This window comes from Bos grunniens, chromosome 24, assembly GCF_055505025.1.
Source record: "Bos grunniens cultivar Pamir isolate PY7600 chromosome 24, Bosgru_T2T1.0, whole genome shotgun sequence".
Taxonomy (NCBI): domain Eukaryota; kingdom Metazoa; phylum Chordata; class Mammalia; order Artiodactyla; family Bovidae; genus Bos; species Bos grunniens.
The window spans coordinates 46,272,561-46,291,610 of NC_141188.1; the positions used below are offsets into that span (position 1 = coordinate 46,272,561).

Below are 19,050 nucleotides of genomic sequence, written 5' to 3' on the forward strand. Positions count from 1 at the left end.
ATTTACAGTGATTTGGATCACCTTCAATGAGTCCTTTTCTATTTTACACACAGATTTTACAAAATAGATGGTAAGTGTTGGTTTAGGTTGGAGCACATGGATTGTCCATTTCAAGTAAGTGAGCTGAGCTCTGTGCTAGGACCTCACCTAAGAGAGCTGGAACTGAGTGCCCAGCACAGCACCTGGCACAGAGTGAGCTCAGTCCCTGTTTGTTCTAAGAATTAATAAGAATGGCTAAGATATGGTCCTCGTGCCTTACGAAAAAACAATTTAAAAGAAGAGATAAGTGCAGAGTAATCCCATCATCTTAAAACAGGACACACTTTGTGAAGTGCCATCAGAGAGACATAAGCAATGTACAGGACCAGAAAGATTAACACTGAAATGAGAGTCCTTTTTGGCTTTTAGGGAGAGGACTTCATTTGAATGAATTCCAGCAGAAACTGGAAAGCCCTGGAACCACAACTAGCATTGTTTTGTTTTGTTTTTGTCTTTTCTTTTCCCACTAGGGCTGGAGAATTGCCTCTGGATAAAAGAAAAATGTAAGACTTCTCTTTTCCCTCTCCAACATGAGATGCAATATCCTTTCTGGCAGAAATAATAGAGTTGGGCATACACCTGTGGGCTACGCAAAGTTATTGTTTCTGTGGTACACCCTTCATTTACTAACCAGACACAAACATATGTGAAAGTCTAAAGCAATGGGTATAAATTGTTTGCTGGTTTTATGAAGAATTTAGGGATATTTCGTTGTGTAAGTTGACATCTTTTCTGGAAAAACTTCAATAAAGAGAAAAATAGTAGCATGCATTTGAGTCACACAAATCATGCTCAGAAGGGGTTAAAGCAAAAGTTGACATGTGGGTATTCAGATTCTCTGGAAACTTCACAAACCTGGGCCCTCTCTGAGAAAACACAAATAAGATTCCAGACTTTCACAATAGATTAAAACCAGTAAAATTAAATTTTGCAGATTTAAATAGAAGACTTGCATTTAAGCTCAAAAACCAATTCCATGTAGCAATGGCCAAGTTTGGTGGCCAAACTTATGAAAGTGTTTAAGAGAGTTAATTGAGCTTCCATTTAATGTGAACCAACCATGTGATGTTGCTGGAAAAAAAAAAAAAAGGAGGCTTTTTGGTTGGTTGTTTTTATGTAGTTCACATTAAGTGTAGTGCCATATGCATTCATCACTTCATACTTGGAAAATCAGTTCCATCCTGGGCAACAAAATTTAAGGTGAGATTTGTCAGATGATTAAATCTCCAGTGGAGGGTAATCAAAATGGAATATAGTTTAGAATTAATTTCATATGCACATAGATGAAGGAATTGAGGACATTTTACCTAGAACAGAGAAGACTTGGAGGTATATAGCTATTTTTACAGAATCATATTTATTCCGAAGTAAATGTCCTGCCAAGGAATTGAGAGATTTGTCTGAAGGCACACAGTACTGAGGGGTGAAAAATCAAGATGAGCACTTCATTCTCCAAATGTCCTGGTCAATATGTTTTCTATCAGATTATAAACAAAAGTCTGAGTTTTAAGTAAACTCAAATGCAATTATTAAGACCAAATAGAAAACAAAACATGAATACCAACCATTTGATGTAATTCTTAAAGTTCTAGCATAGTCAATAAGGATTTATTTCATCCAAGCCTAAATATTAAAAATGTGAAAATTTTCATAAGATCATGTCTGTTACATTATTCTTTGTTCTTCCTTGTTTTTCTATTTTCTTTTTCAAAACTTACAAGAGAGAAAGAAAGTCTCTCGTGATCACTTATGAACACATATCTACAATAGCTGAAGTATTATATAAGTGATGGTATTTACAGTTAAGAATACTGCTATGCCACATTTGAGAGGAAAGAAAAGAGAAATAAAGAGCCCTTTGAGAGGTTGCAGCTACCCCCGCCGTGTGACCACCTGGCATGCTGTGAGACTCAACAGATGTAGCGTCAAACTTTTTGGCATTAACTGCACTTCTATCCAGCCTCTCACGTTGTCTAGTCAGTCTGCTGGGGCTTGAGCCGCATGCAACATACAAAAACCAAAGTTGATTGAACACAGAGTCAGGCTAAATGGCTCTAGTATTCCTCAGCTAATGAGTGCCGCCACTCTCAGTTCACTCCTCACCAAGCCACTCTGACTCTATTAAGTATCACTCTCAGAAAAACTCCCGGACTTAAAAGTCTTCTGTAGATTCATCCTGGGCAATTCCTGCTAATAATATGCACAGTTCACTTTGAGGTTGATATAGTTGCCCCTATTTCTTGTTTTCTGATCTCTGAGCTCATTCCCTTCATCAAGCTTTCTCAGGCCTGCTAAAGTCCTGGTTCCCTTTCTCAGAGATTCTCTGAGCAACCTGGCAGTGTTCTTGCTTGGCTTAGTCTCTCTCTGGAGGCTAGTCACCACCGCCTTTATCTGTCCAAAACTGCAGGTGGTTTGTCCAAAACCCAGGTCATGAAAGGACTGGCATTTTAACCCCATGGTCAGAAAAGTCAAGGATTCTGAAAACCTAGGAACCAGGACCTCAGAACTGCCTTTCCAAAACATGGAGGTCAGCATCAAATCCCACTCCAGAGGCTCTCCATGAATGAAACACTCTTTTGACTGTCTTGGAATTGCATGCCATTCAATTCAAGGTGCTCTAGGGAATATGCAGATTAATGATGTTAGGCTTTGGTTTCTAGGGCTTAGAAGCTGAAACAATCCAACAGGAAATATTAATCAAGCATCTACTATGAGAAAGGAACTATTGTTCTCTTCATTATGAGGGGTACAAAGAAGAACACATGCTGTCTTCAAGAAGCTTTAATGACTTCTTAAGCTATGGATTCATAGAAAGTTAAATTCCTCTAGGATTAAATACTCAGTAAATAAAGTCTTCGGGAGCCTAGAAAAACAAAGGAAAACTTTTTAAGCAGTTCAAATTTTTGATCATGAGGTGATATCAGTAAAATAATTTTGAACATTATCCCCATGTAAATACATATGTGCAATTTTAAAATGTAAATTTGAAAAGTTGAGACAAAGCTGAAATAAATAATATTCTCAAAATAAATTGAAATTTCATTTAACTGTATTATTAGTGAAACAAAAATATTTTCTCTGTCATCAAAATTTTATACTAATTTTAATATTTTTAATAATGTTTCAGAGAGAACCAAGTGATTGCATTTGAATACTTCTTTTTGAAAATCTTGGGTTTTAACACTTGTGACTAAGCAATTTGAAGATTTCATTTCAAATCCAGTTTGTTTCAGTACTTGACAGTAGACGTTATAGGTTAAAATGGTATTTCATATAAACATAGGTCCAAAAGGAGAAAGTGCCTCATTTTGAATCATAGCACTGTTTTTTTCAATCCCATCCATCAACTAAGCAAGGGTTTTTGTTGTTGTTGAAATTAGACTAACCAACTTCCTTTATTAACAGTCAGATGGTCTTGCATATCAAAAGGCATTGCATTTTTTAATGAGCTCAGATCTCTGAAAACATTTCCAATCAATTTCAAAAATTGCTGAATCTGTAAGATGAGTTGGCTTCTAAAAGCAGTTACTTTCTTGCCCATTTTCCCCTAAAGGGGCATTAAGGGCTTTTTTTGTTTTTTAACAATTGCAAGGTAACATTATAGACAGCCTATTGACAGCACCAAGAAGGTGAAAATATTTAGAATCCTTCTCTCAAAGTAAAGAAAATTGCCAGATTCATCTTGGAAAATAGCAACGTCTTTATACTGCTGCAAGTTTGCTGCAAGGTAACCAATGAAACTCTGTGTGGTATATGACATATTTCACTGATATTCTTGGTCTCATTACAAAGTATTTTCATTTTTTGTGAAAAACTTTTTTTTTAACTGATTAAAGATCTTAATTTTCTAAACTTCACCATGTACAAGACCTGACAACACCCAAAGGGAATAAACTGATGGGATGCCATCAGTCCCTTGAATGCATGTGGTCTCCTCTTTTCCCAGGGACTTCATGCCCAACTGTGACAGGTGATACATTATCTGATATGCAGCCCAAATACGGGCATCATCCACCATTGCTCCTTATATTAAGCATTGGACTGCTTAACATGGTTTTTATTTTTCAGATAAAAATATAAATTAAAGTATTATTATGTTTCTCTTGCAGCCCAGTTTCCTCCATGGGGAACATACACCCCGCTTGAGAGCCTGCCAATTTAGAACAGCATCCAGATCTGGAGCGGCAGAGAGGAGCCCCCACACATGAACACACAGGCACACACCTACTGCTCCACCTCTCCATAGTCACACTGCTCTCCTCACCTCCTACCTTCCCTTTCCCCACAGAGACAAGTGAAATAGGAGCAAAACAAAGACCAGGGTCTCCTCAGCCATTGCAGCTGAGATAGAATGTACCCTCAGCATTGTAGCTGAGATAGAATGTTCTGTCAAAATAAAACCCTAAGAGGAAGCTATCATTTAGTGGTTCCAGCAGTTACTATGCTTTAAACAAGCTAGTTACATTTTCAAAGAAACCCCCAACTATATTAATGTGACTTTCAGAACAGAATGGAAGCACACCATTCTATCGGTGACAAGTCTCCCACATCTGCTAACCCTTAATTCTAAATTATGGCTTTCAAATTGGAAAGCAGTGTTATATCGCACGTGTGCTGATGACCGGCAGTGACTCTGATGTGCCTTGCCCCACAGAGGCCTCACTGGCCAAGGGAACTTGCCATCTTTTTCAAATGAGCTTTTAAGACCAGGACACAGAAGGTTAATTTAAATTCTAAGGAAGAAGGAAAGTTCCTTGCATGCCAAGGAAAGTTGCTTCATATATTCTATTAGAAAATAAAAAGTAGCATTAGGAAAACAAGAGATCATTACTGAGTTAAAAGTACAGAAGTATCCAAAAAAAATGCTCAATTTACATGCATGCTAGCATGCATGCGAGCTCAGTCATATTCAACTCTTTGCGACCTCATGGACTGTAGGCCACCGCTCCGAAATGAAGCCTGTCCATGAAATTTTCCAGGCAAGGATACTGGAGTGGGTTGCGGATCTTCCCAACCCAGGGATAAAACCCAAGTCTTCTGCATTGGCAGGCAGATTCTTTACTAGCTGAGCCACCAGGGGAGCTTTACTTTTACTAGAAAGTAAAAAGTAGCATTAGGAAAACAAGAGATCATCACTGAGTTAAGTACAGAAGTATCCCCAAAATGTACAGTTTACATGGGAGAACAGTCAAATTCCCTTGAACTTGTATTTGTTGCCCATGTGTTACATACCAGATCTTGTCCTGCTGTGTGGATAGCTCTGGGAGGACATAGGAAAGTCATGGCCTGTGCCTGCAAAGAAATCTTCTAACGTGTATCAACATACAAAGCGGCTTCAGACTGCATCTCTGTTCCTTGACTGAGGCCATCGGTGCTCTAGCCCTTTCTACCTGCAGACCAACTCCACTCCGGGCATTTCAACAGTCCCTAAAATTTCTTCACCTTCCCAATAGCAAGAAGAAGTCTAATTAGTTTAGAGATAAATTTGTCTCCCTCTCTAACCCATCCAAAACTTTACAAAACCAGAATGTATCTTGCCTATGGGCAGAGTCTCTAAAAGATTAGTACCTGTTTCTTAAGAAAATTCTATATACAGCTAAGCCTCATTAGCCCTTATCTTGCTCTCAGTGCTTACACAACATCTATAAAGTCAATGTGCAAAAGGAGTGCTAAGTCCAATGTTTGATTATCATAAAAGAAGTAGCAGAATCAACAAATGTTGGTGAGCCAATCATCTGATAATGGGAGCAAATAGAGAAATTCGAGATGTGGATCAAAACCAACTTAACCATTGCGTGGCAATTTTAAGTAAAGAAAAAAATCTACAAGATAATTTGCATTGCAGAGTTAGAAGAAATGAATTCATATTTTGCCTTGGCCACTCATAATTACTCTTTAAGACTAACAAAGAGCAGGCAAGATATAGGACAATTATAGGAAAGAGAGCAAATATGGAATCAGTGTTGCTGCAAGAGACCAGAAATTACTGTTTAATAATGAAACAATTTGAAGAGAGAAAAATCTGTTAACATTTAGAGGGACAGTGAAATCATAAGCAATAAGGAGAAAGATTTGTGACTATCAAACCCTGCCAAATCCAAAGCCTTCCTCTCCACCACACTAGGATTTCAAAATTATTAGATGAAATAAATGTTGTAGAAAGCCACCTCACATTTGGTAAGGCAATGGATAATGAGTATAGGAAAGAATTTGGGGTTCTTTTGTAGCTCAGCTGGTAAAGAATCCGTCTGCAATGCAGGAGACCTAGGTTTGATCCCTGTGTTAGGAAGACCCCCTGGAGAAGGGAAAGGCTATCCACTCCAGTATTCTGGCCTGGAGAATCCCATGGACTGTATAGTCCATGGGGTTGCAGAGTCAGACACGACTGAGCAACTTTCACTTTCTTTCTTTTATAGGAAAGAATTATAACAATCTTTAAATACAGAAGGGAACATTAAGAGCATCTAGTCTAACTGTTCAACGTAACAGATGAAAAAGGAGAGACCCAGAAGGGGCTAAGAGTTTCATTCTAATTCAACTTGGTTTCCAGCTGTCCCTGCCCAGAGCCCTTCCTACGGACCTGCGCTCTGGTGCTATTCACACACAACATAATGAGCTGGCACTAAAAGTTTGGATAATACTTATAGGATACAATAAAATTCAGATGTTCAGTAGATGGGAAACCCCTCAAAAACTATAATATAGAAAAGAAAGAGGGATATTTCATCTTAACACATGAGGCCATCAATGGAGATTGGACCACAAGGCATGTTTATGCAATTAGTTACAAAATAAAACCCAGAGCACTCATTCATTCTCCCACCCCACTCAGCCAGGAGGATAGCTACCAGCAGGAGTTTTCCAGGAGATGATATATGACCTTTACCGAGGTCATTTCTTATTCTTCTAAAGTTATTTAGGTAAAATAGAGCCCAAGAGTATAAAAAGCAGAACACTCTGACCCTTACCAATGGTAAGATCCTAAGAAAGATGTCTTACTGACACTAAGTATTTCTATTTTTAAACCATGGATTATGGAACTAGCAAGTATATATCAGAGTAGTAGAATAGCATACTCAGCTTCAATATAATCAACTCATGGCAATCTTGTTTCAGGAATACTTCCACACCCCTCTTCCTTCCTTTATTATTTTGTAGCCAGGGCCAAATGATGTTGTTTGATTTCACCTATTAATAATTTAGTAGGTATTTCTAAAAGGAAGGTGCTTTTAAAAATGATCACAGTGCAATTATCACACCTAAGAAACTTAGCAACCAATTATATCAAGAAATGCCTAGATATTATTAAAATTTCCATGAATTTATAAAGTATCTCTTGACAGTTTAAATTGGCATCCACGTGGTCATTTTATATCTTCTCTCTTTTAATTTACAGCTCCTCCCTCCCCTCCTCCCTCTCCTCCTCCCTCCCCTCCTCCCTCGCCTCCTCCCTCCCCTCCACCCTCTCCTCCTCCTTCCTCCCCTCTTCCCAGCTTATTTGTTGAGGCCCCAGGTTGTTTGCCAGGAGCTTCCCAGAGTCTGTGCTTTACTGGATGATCCGTGTGTCCTCAGTATTCTATGGTCCTTGGGCTAGAGCTGAGGTGCCCAATATGTTAGCCACTAGCCCATATAGCTATTTAACTTTAAATTAAATTAAAAATTCAATTCCTCAGTCACACTTGCCACATGTCAAGTACCCCGTAACCACATGTGGCTAATGGCTACTGTATGAGACAGCATAAATACAGACCAGTTCCACCACTGCAGACATTTCTATTGGACAGTGCTACTCTAGAGGCTTAATAAAGTCCCATGAGGTAGCTTTGGAGGGAAGAAATGTTGAAATTTCAGCCACTCAGTCTTTGACTCAATTAATCTACATGGGAGTCACTTTAAACTTTCACACCTGGTCATTGAAAATGAGACAAAAATTCAAGGGATCTGTGTTTTTAATTTACATAAATGGTATGCTTACAAACACTCATTTTCTTTTTTTATTCAACTGTTTTTAGATTCAGCCATGTTGATATGTAGTTTATTCCTTTTAACAGATATGCAGTATTTCCTTGGGTGAATGTTTCACAGTGATTCATTATCTTTTAAATGAATATTTAGATTGTTTTAAGTCTTCTGTAACATACACTGAGCTTCAAGGAACATCATCAGCCTCCTGTCACACATGAGCAAAGGAGGCAACCCGGCTGGGCTCTCTGGGGCCCTGGGCACGCCCATCTTCAACACTAGCAGTTATTGCCCAATCACTTCCCAAAATCATCGTGACACTTTGCTTTCCTGCCAACACTGTGCAAGTCTTGCTACTTCCTTACAGGATTACAAATATCAGGTAGTCTCAGACTTTTAATTTTTACCAATATGGGTTCACATATATGCAGTAAAAGTACAAATTCAAGCAGGGAAAGAGAAGGAAATGGAATTGATGGAGCACTGACTGAACTGACTCTGTAATGTCTTCTTGCTAATAAAATAAAGCACGTATGGCAAAAAGTAATGTTTATTAAATGTGAATGGTGGGTACAAAAGAGTTGGTTATAGTATTTTTAGTATTGTTTGGTAGGTTTAAAATACTCAGAATGAATTATTTCATAATTTTTAATGCAAAGGTTTAATAAAAAAATGTGTATCATGTAAGAAATTATTGAATATGGGATTATCTACTATGTCCTTTTTGTTTGTATGACATTTCATGCTCAAAAAAGTATTGAGATGAAATATCCATTGGTTGTATTTGCTCCAGATGACCTCCAGTTCAGCTCACAGTTTTCTAGTCAAACTTTAATCATTGAACATTGCCAGCTAATTGCCCCAAATGATTTATTTTGGAACTGCATGCTGTATAGTGTGTCACATGGCATTTTCTTCTCTTTGGATGATATAAACTAAGAAGAAGGTAAACTGCTCGTGGAACTTTTATTTGGAACAATGCCAATTGTTTTGTGGAGTATTAGCCCAAGGACCATAGAATACTGAGGACACACAGGGATCATCCAGTAAAGCACAGACTCTGGGAAACTCCTGGCAAACAACCTGGGGCCTCAACAAATAAGTTGGGATACTTAGTTTTCCTTTCCTTGTGAGCAGTGTGGACAAAGTAAATGGCTTGGCTCTGACATGGAAACTTGCTGTTAGTGTCACGATATTTCCAATGGTCAATTTAAAAATCTAAACTAAAACTCCTTTAGAGAAGAATATAAGACAGTAATGATCAGTATGATTCATCAGTCAAGAAACAATTTTTAAATCCCTGCCATTTTTACAAGGCACCATGCCATGCCCTGTGAGGGACATGAAGACCAACAGAAGTCGGCCTCTGTGTCTGAAAACTTACAATCGAGCAAGCTTTTCTTTTTACAACACTAACTACAAAAATTCTATTTTGTAGTCAGAAGCTCACTCTGGCTTTGTTCTATTTTGATCTTTATAACTTATTTTAAAGATTGTTCAGTAGGTATTCATTGCACAGTAAGTCTCACAATGACCTTTGGCCAAAAGCAGTACCATTTTGGCCTGTCCTATGGAACTCAGAGCTTCCCACTCCATGAAGCCCATGGCATAAATAACTTCAAATAAAACCCTCCAGGAGATCTGTGTCAGGCACAGCATGAGAGAGAGATGGGGAAAAGCAGGGAAAGAACCATGCCAGAGTGCCCAAGAGTAAGTGACAGCGGTGTCTGTGTTTTCGCCAGTTTTTCCTCATCTCCCTTAAGATATTTATTCTGCTTCTCCACTAACAGTTGAAGAAATGCAGGATGACACAACAAACCACCATGCTAAAATGAAACACATTTGCTTTTAGGCCTGCAGTGTTTTTGTAGTGTTGACGACAACTACATGGGCTTCTCTGGGGATGCGCATTTAGCGTAAATCACAGCAGCAAAGAACTAGGGACACACTTTTTGAGCTTGTAAGTGGCCAGAGGGAGGAGCCAATGTGAAGATAGGGCAGCTGGATGTGTGTGAGTGCCTGTGTGTGTATGTATGTATACACATGTATAGACAGGTATGCCTCTAGTGAACGACACAAGGAGGAAGAACCATCTAGAGGAAAGGTCTGCTCCATCTTGAAGCTATTCACACTTTACGGTGTCTGAACTTCAAAATGAAGCAGTTCTGAAGGCTATTTAGTGGCGGCAGTACAGGACTTCCTGCAACTAGAAGTTTGGCTCATAAAACAGAGGCGCATCTGGCCACCAGGACATGAAAAGAGTTCTTTGCAAACAACAGCCCAGTAGCAGGGGTGTAAATGATTCAGAAACACCTGGCTGGTATTTTCCTTGGGGATTCCAGAAGATGCACTAGTTAAGAAAGACGTGGTCAATTGGACATCATCAGGCAAGTTGACATGTCCAGACCATTGCGGGGGAAATTAAGAGAGCTAGGGTCATCCCAGATATAGTGTTCCTAACAGAATTCTCCCTCTGTCAGTGGAGGACGGTTAGGAGGGATATAATAGGTTCAGTTCCGGATTCTAGTTCAGGTCAAGGCATCTCCTTTTTGAGGTTGATGCTACAAACGAATGAGTCAGATTCTCTGATCCAGAGGGCTGTTTGTCATTTTATCCTTTCAGCATCTTTTACCAAAAAAAAAAAAGAAAGTATAACCTAATGCTAAATTAAATTAGATCAGAGGTCAGAGAGCTGAACAAAAAAATAAAAGCTATAATAGAAAACAACAATGGAAGACGTTATACTGTGATTCTGACATTGACTTCCCTGGCAGGTCTTCCGACATGGTGTGAGCCTGTTTCCAAACTTAAAAATGGGAACAAGAGTATTTCATGGGATTTCTGTGGAGACCGAAATAATGACATACTTTGTACACATACTATTCAACCCATGTTTATGTCTATTTTTTTAAATTTTAATAAAAAAAGAATAGTGGGTACTGAGTCATAGCATCAACTTTCCATCATCTTCATAGCCAAATATAATGCCAGTTGTCACTGAAAAGCCTGGGTTTAAGACAGCCTGCATCCTGTGATCAGTTTCTTCTCTCTTCCCTTCCTGCAGCCAGCTCCTCCCTGAAGAAGCGATTTAAGCGGCGGGAGATCGAAGCGATCCAGTGCGAGGTGCGGAAGATGTGCAACTACACCAAGATTCTGTCCACCAAGAAGAACCTGGACCACGTGAACAAGATCCTGAAGGCCAAGCGGCTGCAGAGACAATCAAAGACGGGCAACAACTTCGTCAAGAAGAGGAGAGGGCGTCCCCGGAAGCAGCCCACGCAGTTCGATGAGGACTCCAGAGACCAAATGCCAGTGCTGGAAAAATGCATCGACCTTCCCAGCAAACGGGGTCAGAAGCCGAGCCTGAGCCCGCTTGTCTTGGAGCCGGCCGCCAGCCAAGACACCATCATGGCCACCATCGAGGCGGTTATCCACATGGCCCGGGAGGCGCCGCCCCTGCCCCCGCCGCCGCCCCCGCCCCTCCCACCGCCCCCGCCACCCCCGCCGCCCCCGCCGCCCCCTCTGCCCAAGACCCCCAGAGGAGGCGGGAAGAGGAAACACAAACCTCAGCCTCCGGCCCAGCCCCCGCAGCAGGCGCCCCCGCCACAGCCCCTTCCCCCGGAAGAGGAAGTGAAAGCCAAAAGGCAGAGGAAGTCGCGAGGCAGTGAGAGCGATGTCCTTCCCTAGGGTGGGTCTGGGCGTCCGAACCTGGGGCCGGGGGTGGACTTACGCGTTGGAAGTGCAGTGAGCCGGGCTGGGCGGAATCCCCGCCGCAGGGACACCATGCCCTGCTCTCCAGAAGCTGGGCAGGGGCAGAATCGGGCCAGAGGACGGGGTTGAGCCTTCAGGAGCTCTTGGCAAAGCAAAGCAAGGGGACGTCTTCAAAAGAATGGGTGTGTGCGTGCGTGTGTGTTTGCGCGCGTGCGTGTGTGTTTCACAGCAGTTCCCACCAAGCAGCACTTCAGTGTGGCTAGATCCTTGACAGGCAGCAGGAGACCCATCCTGGAGGAAAAAGATGGTGGTGCTCCCGGAAAGCCGCCAGACCTCCTGCAGCCGAGGCGCACCCTTGATTCCATTGCGGTTGCTGGACAGGAAGATTGAAAGGGAAACGCCCTCAGTTAGGAAACATTCCAAGGGGAGAACAGTGGCACATTTCTCAACTGGCTTTGTTGTAATCCACTTCCATTTTAATTGGTTTTTATTTCTTCTGGTTTTTTGAGCTAGGCTAGGCTTTGGGGCACCAAAATCATCTTCAGGTGACCTGAATCTTTCTGTTAACAAAACGGTTTCTCAGATAGACTGATGTCATCGGAGGGTGAAATTCTAGTAATAGGCAACCTCAGACATGCATTCATACTCTTTTGTGTGTTTCCTCTACCACACATACACTGATTTTTAGCATCATCTGTTCCAGCTTTTTCTTTGCACATTGTACTTCCATGTACCTTTTCATTACCTTTCATGCCTGAATAATGTAAACCTTACCTGTGTCGTCATGTTCATCCTTGGCATGCTGTTCCAAGGAACTTGGCTTTGAATCCCAGTCATTGTGAAACGAATACTTAGTATTGATAGAGCCTTTTAAAAATAAGTAATTTAGAGCAACTGAATATATATTGACCCAGGTATCAATCAGGTTATTTTTATACTTAAAACATATCAACGAAGCATAAACAGATTAAAACGGTTTTAATGCCCCATAGAAAATGGAATAATTGACAAATCACCAAAAATTGAAACCCCGGACCCACCAGAAAGATAAGTGTCTAGCAATGCCTTGTTTTTGTTTTTGTTTTTCAAACAGATAACTGTCAAAGGTCATTGGAAAAAATGGGAGCAAAAAGACAATAGAAGTCCATTATCTCTTTTCATGAAAGCAGATGGGATTAAGTGTTCTTATCTGGGAAAAAAGAAAGGAAATGCTCAAACGGTGTCACCACTCCAATCCTATCACATCACCTTGGACAAAGTATCCAAGTTGTGGTTGCCTTAATAAACTGAAACATTTTGTACATAATGTAATTATAAGTCTATCAGTCTGCATGGATGCAAACTGTGTGTGACAAATCGTCTTTTAAATGGTCAATTTCAACTGTACATTTTTCATCCAAGTTGTACTCTAGCCATTGGTTTAGCGTGGACAGATATTCCATCTCTTTTATCCATTTCCACAGCCCAAGTAAAACATGTTAAGAAACTCAGAATGAATATAAAGTTATTCCGTTGCCATAGATGTTTTCTAAAAGTCAGATGTGGAAACTTCAAATAAGTATTTTCAATTTCGTTCCTCACACCTCCCCCTTATCTTCCCTAAGACATCAAATACCTGGTATGGTAGATTATAAAAAGAGAGACACTAAGAGACAGAATTAAATTTTCTGATGAGAATATCTGGTTTACCTGCAAATTACTTCTTTACAGGAAGTTGGGAAGAGCAGAAAATTGTGTTATTACTTCAGAACACAACATTATTTCCTTAGAAAAAGAAGGATTTTTGTTGGGAACATGGAGTAAGGGATGGGTTATCTATCAGAGTAAATGTTTAAATTCCAAGTTAATATGCTTGCAAACATCACTGCTCTGTCATGGCACCGGCAGTTGGTTGAAATTACCCACAGAGCCATCCTATTATATGCTATCACCATGGACTTCACATCGTGTGCTGCCACTAAGTCAGTAGCATTTAATCCCAGCATATGTGAGTTTAAAGGAATGCAGTCTCCTGTTCTTCAAAGCTTATATCTTAGATACTGTTTATGACCTAGGTTGACCTTTGACATTTCACACAGGTTGAACAGCAAAATCAAACCAACCACTTTAAATTTGTCATTCCCAAGCCATATCTGAGTGGTTCCAAAGTCATTCAAGAGGAAGGTTTAAATTATCCCTGCTAACCCCACCATTGCTATGAAAGAGCACCCATTTTCATTCCAATTAAGCCATAAAGAGGTTTCTTTCTTGTTGGATTTTGAAAATAATTGATTTCATTCTTTCTTTTGCCCTTCTTCCTTCCAGTGTTGTACTGTTTCCCCAACCAAATCTGTGAGCAGACTAAATCTTCCTGCAGAGAGGAATAAGCTGACACTCTCTAAGCTTCTTAAGGAAGGACCTAAAGCTCAATTGGCATTAACCTCTAGTAGGTGAGAAATTTCAAATAACTCTAGGATACATTAGAATTTCCAAACCAACAAAAGATATTCCAGGAGAGGTACAGCAGACTTATACCTTATACATAAATTCAGTTCGCCAGTGATCATGTGAGTCAAACGCAGATCTTCTACATTTATGATCCCAAGACTAGATTGGAAAACTGCAGAGGAGCCAAACTGAGATAAGCTAATTCATTGTTTGGAGGTGGATGCAAATTTTGTCACCTACATAGGGCTTCTCTTTCCCATCAAGTTCTTCCCTCAGTATCGCATTACTTTGATTTTTTTCCTTTTGCTTTCTATTAGCCTAACTCATCTTTCTAGTATGACCATTTCCTCATTTTCTAACTACCCGCTTTGCATTAGCCTCTCCTGTCCAGGCTCAATATGGGGCCAGTCTCATTTCACATCTTATTGGTAGCAGAACCAGTATTAGAACCCAACTCTCCTGACATGCACTGGGGAGGTCTCTTGGCCACTCAGCACTGCTTTCTGTGGCTGCATATTTAGAGAAAATGCACGAGACTCCATAACCGCTCCAAAAGTATTTCATAATAAGAGAAATTCCTTGGTTTACTTTTCTGTTTCCTGCAAGACTTGCCTTCAGCAAGGAGGCACTTAATATGGACCCACTTATATGGAGTCTGATTAGGGGTAAGCAAAGGGTGAAATCGGTATAAAAATCACCTTAAGGGTGATGATGGGTCTCTGAGCCATCTTTCTAAGTGGCTGGGGAGCCACTTGCTTTTCAACCGCTCGTCTCAAACGAGAGGAACAGAGTTTAACTTCCTCTAATGTATGGTTCCCACTACAACCCGAGGAAGACAGGTTGAAGGAAAGGAGAGCATGTCAGGGTTGGCTCGTGATTTGACAGGCCTGGAACTCAACAGCCACTGACAGCCCCGAGTAGGTGACTAAGGGCCGACAGGATTAGCATGTTAACTTGGCTGCTGTCCGGAGTGGAAGGCCACATTTGATGGCAGTCGGAGTTCTGTTCTGGGCATTGCTGGTTCTATAAATATGATAAGCAAGTGGTGACAGAATTATAGTATAAGGTGATGTACTACATGGAGATCATAAAGGATTTGGTTTTAGGACTTAAGTAGAAAATCCACTCCTACAGCTTATTACCCGACAATATTCAGATAATGAGCTTTTGGAGAATATTATTTCCCTACCACTAGGAAGATTTACCTGGGAACTGTCTAAAGTCTATACATATATTTCCAAAGCCTTTAAATGCCAACTGTAGCATGGGGGTCGGGGGGAGGTGGCAGAAGCTGAAATGCCTCAAAAGCCATTTAAGTGTTACATTGCAGGATTTTCAGTCCTTCACATTATGTAAAAGTAGATAAATATAGACATTATTCTCAATTCTACCCTATAATATCACAATGGTCCACATGCCAGAGCTTACAGACAATGTCATCACAGTGCCTAGAAACTCGAACTGTAATATACCGTAGCATTTTCTTGGTGTTTTTTAAAGTTTCCTTCCACAACACCAGGCTCCCTCTGCCTCTTGTTTCTTGGAGAGTTTGCCCTACTGATGAGTCTGCCTCCCTTGTTGGACTCAGTCACTTGGGGAACAGTCTTAGAAGCACATATCAACCAAGGAAGAAACTTCCTGGATAACTCTCGCCCACTTGCCCAGGTATAATAAACACTAAAGGGGGAAAAATTGAAAAGAGCTGCCACTGGTCAACACAGAAGGGCAGTTCCAGCTTAGGTTGGTGTCTTTCTTTTTCTTCCTTTTTTTAAAAAAAAAAAAAATCTATTTCTTAAATAATAATAAATGCACATGATGTGTTAAATATGTATATATATATTTCAAAAGAAAAAAATGGGGCACAAGATTGTCTTACAAGTCGTGCTGGCTAATTTTTAGTTTGTATTCATAAGTGGTTTTTAAAAGCCTTTTTTAAAGTGTAATTTGCATGTTCTACTTTGATTGTATGTAAACATATTTTAGAACAAAAAATGTATTTGTATTTTATTGAATATAGAGGCAAGAAAAATTGTACATTGTTTGAAATGTTCTTTTTGTAACAGTTTTTATTCATAAAGCATTTTTGTACATTTAAAATGAACATGGACTTGCTGTTATTTGAGGCGTAGATACATCTGGCATGCTTTACTGTCATGCTCCTCCATGGTCTTAGATGTTGGGTTTTAAACATTTTTTCTAAAAGAAAGCTCAGTCTTTTTCGCTACCAGATCAGGTTAGCACAGTATAGAGCACTTAACTATTAAAAAAAAAAAAAGTTAATCCTATTCATATGTTATTCATTGTGTGAAATTAAAGACATTCAATTCAGTCTAACATGAGTTGTGAATTCTTTTGTTTTATTTTCCATCTGGTTCACATCACTGAGGAGTTTAATAGCATTTGGGGGTCTTTGCTCACACCAACTGGATATAGAATCATTGAGAAAATTCTCACCAAATTTCTGCCTCTTGTATGATTCTGGGAAGTACATTTTGGGCAAGATTTGAGTCTGATTTACAGGGTTACTGTTCAGAATATATTACACCTGGACATAAAGCCAAGCCTGATTCAAAGAACTAGTCAGAACTCTGTTGAAAGCAACCCAAATGTAGTATAAGATGTTGGAGACCCTCCTATCCTAAAATTTTAGAAGAACATTATGGATTAAGCCTTCTTACTAAATATCCCATGATGTTAAATAGCTAAAGGATGGATCCCTGGCTGGCCTTAAAGTTTTACTGGAGTGATAGGAAAAGCTATTTAATCAACCACAGGAAGTTACTGATCACGTATCCTAAACTCCCAGTCTGAGCAAGACCCAAAGGCGGTGTCGAGGAATATACAATCCTTGCTCTGAAGGAACTTATAAGGTTGGCATGTGGAAAATAAACTATAGTTCTAGGCAGAATATGGCAAGCAGTAAAAGAGTGATGGGGTCTCAGAAGGAGGGTGGAGCCCTTGAGGTGGCACTTTCTTTTGTTCCTACTCTTCATGTTCTAATTTTTATATTCAGAAGTAGGTTTTAAGAGCCCTTTTAAAAGTATAGTTTGCACATTCTACTTTGAGAACATGTAAACGTTTATACATATATTTATATTTTTTTCATTTCCTTTCTTTATCTTCTGATGCACCACTTCAAAAAGCCAACAAGGTAAGTAGAAAATGTTATAAGCAGCTCTGCATCCTTAACCATCAACCTGACCCAATGTAACATTTATTACGACTTTTGATATTTGAAGCACACACAATGGAATAACAGGAATCCTGTGAATAGCAGTCTTCAACAGTGGATTATTAGGGCAATCCCCAGGGTGGTTGGAATCCTAATGCTTTAGACAGTCACCTGAGACTCAGAGAATTTAGTCAGCAATTTCTATCAAAGTAGAATTTGCCCTCTTTCCTCTGCCAACTATCTTGCACTGAACCTTCCCAACCCAGGGATTGAACCCAGGTCTCCTACATTGCAGACGGGTTCTTTACCAGCTGAGCCACAAGAGAAGCCCAAGAATACTGGAGTGGGTAGCCTATCCCTTCTCCAGCAGATCTTCCCAACCCAGGAATCGAACCAGGGTCTCCTGCATTGCAGGCAAATTCTTTACCAACTGAGCTATCAGGGAAGCCTGCACTGAACCAGGAAATTTTAGTACCTCATATAGTCCTTTTTCATTAGACTGCTGGTATTTGTGAAATCAGCAAGGCTCCCAGGGGTGTACCTAATCTCTTCCCACCAACTTCTCATGTAGGGACAAAGCTGTTGCCATGATACTGATTGGCTCAACCTTTAGGGTTTTTCGTCAGTCCAGAGAATAGCAACGTGCTGACAGAGATTGTGAAGACAGTCAGCTGTGTTCACACATGTTGCTGGTACGAATTTTTACACCCTGTTCTACCAGCAAGGATGAACCTTAGTTCCAGACCTAGGAATTCTTTTCTAACCTGGAGGAGAAGGAAAGAAGGGCCTTTCAGAAAGCCTGGCTCCAATTCTTCCAAAGGATTTCTCTGTGTTCCAGTCTTTTCTATTTTCCTAATCCCTAGGCATTTGAAATTGAAAAACCAGAAAAAAGGTTTTTTGTTTTTTAATTCCCCGCCTCTGCATTTTGCTGTCAAGTACATACCCTGAGGGGGTGAGGACAAATCAGCCTAGCTACCTGAATTGAAGGGAGGAGATAGCAGAAAAGTAGAAATACTGGTAATTGGTTACTACTTCAGAAAGTTTGACCAGGTATCCCTGTGATAGGGAATAAGGACAATGGAAGTGAAAAGCTAAAGGATTTGCCCAAATCTTAAAAGGCCCTTAATAGGTGAGGTGAGATAATGGGTGTGAAAAGGATCGGGAAGGTGCCAACAGTGGCAAGCATTTCCATTGGTTGTTATTACTGACACTTTCACTTTTATAGGAAAGGCCAAATTCAGTTTTTTAATTGTTATAAAAGCTGTGGCAACACACTTTGTTGAGAGCTTTTGTTTCCAGGATTCATTAAAGGAAAAAAAAAAAAAAACTGGTTCAGAAGTGTTATTCTCATTCATTTATGCCAAAATTGGGAAGTAAAAAAAGAGAAATATTAAACCTTCAATAGAGAAACCTCACTTATTCTATCATTACTAAACTTGATATTTTCCCTTAATTCTACCCTTTATAGAGAATATAGCACTGGAATAAGAGTCAAAATATCTGGAAGGTATTTCCACTTGATCACTAAAAACTTCTACACCAAGGAGCAGAACTTCTTTGAGTCGCACTTGCTTACTCTAAAATGAGGAGTTAAGTTCTTAATGATATCTGCAATGGCTTATAAGTTTAAATCTCCAATTCTCTCGTTGTTCTACCTTCCAAACAGGCCCTACCTTTAGTTCCCAACTTTATCTGTTGTGTAGATAGTTGTTCAGTCACTCAGTTATGTCCAACTTTTT

General features: G+C 39.9%; 1 protein-coding gene and 1 long non-coding RNA gene across 5 annotated transcripts in view; one reads left to right on the forward strand and one right to left on the reverse strand.

Moving 5' to 3' along the window:
• The window catches only part of SETBP1 (SET binding protein 1), a 402,738-nt gene extending 389,822 nt beyond the window's left edge, over positions 1-12,916 (forward strand). For 2 of the 4 annotated variants that reach the window (XM_086373342.1, XM_086373345.1), the window contains 2 exons: positions 510-542; positions 11,066-12,734. In XM_086373342.1, the coding sequence (XP_086229468.1) occupies positions 510-542; positions 11,066-11,688 (656 nt within the window). In that variant the 3' untranslated portion in view covers positions 11,689-12,734. Of the gene's footprint in view, positions 1-509; positions 543-11,065 lie in introns of all 4 variants that reach the window. The other 2 variants (XM_086373343.1, XM_086373344.1) reach the window with 2 other exon arrangements.
• LOC147346195 (uncharacterized) lies at positions 10,895-11,701 on the reverse strand. Its single transcript, XR_015154018.1, has 2 exons — positions 11,567-11,701; positions 10,895-11,208 (listed from the first exon to the last, which is right to left on the reverse strand). It is a non-coding gene; the product is annotated as an uncharacterized LOC147346195 (long non-coding RNA).
• Positions 12,917-19,050: the final 6,134 nt, after the last annotated feature.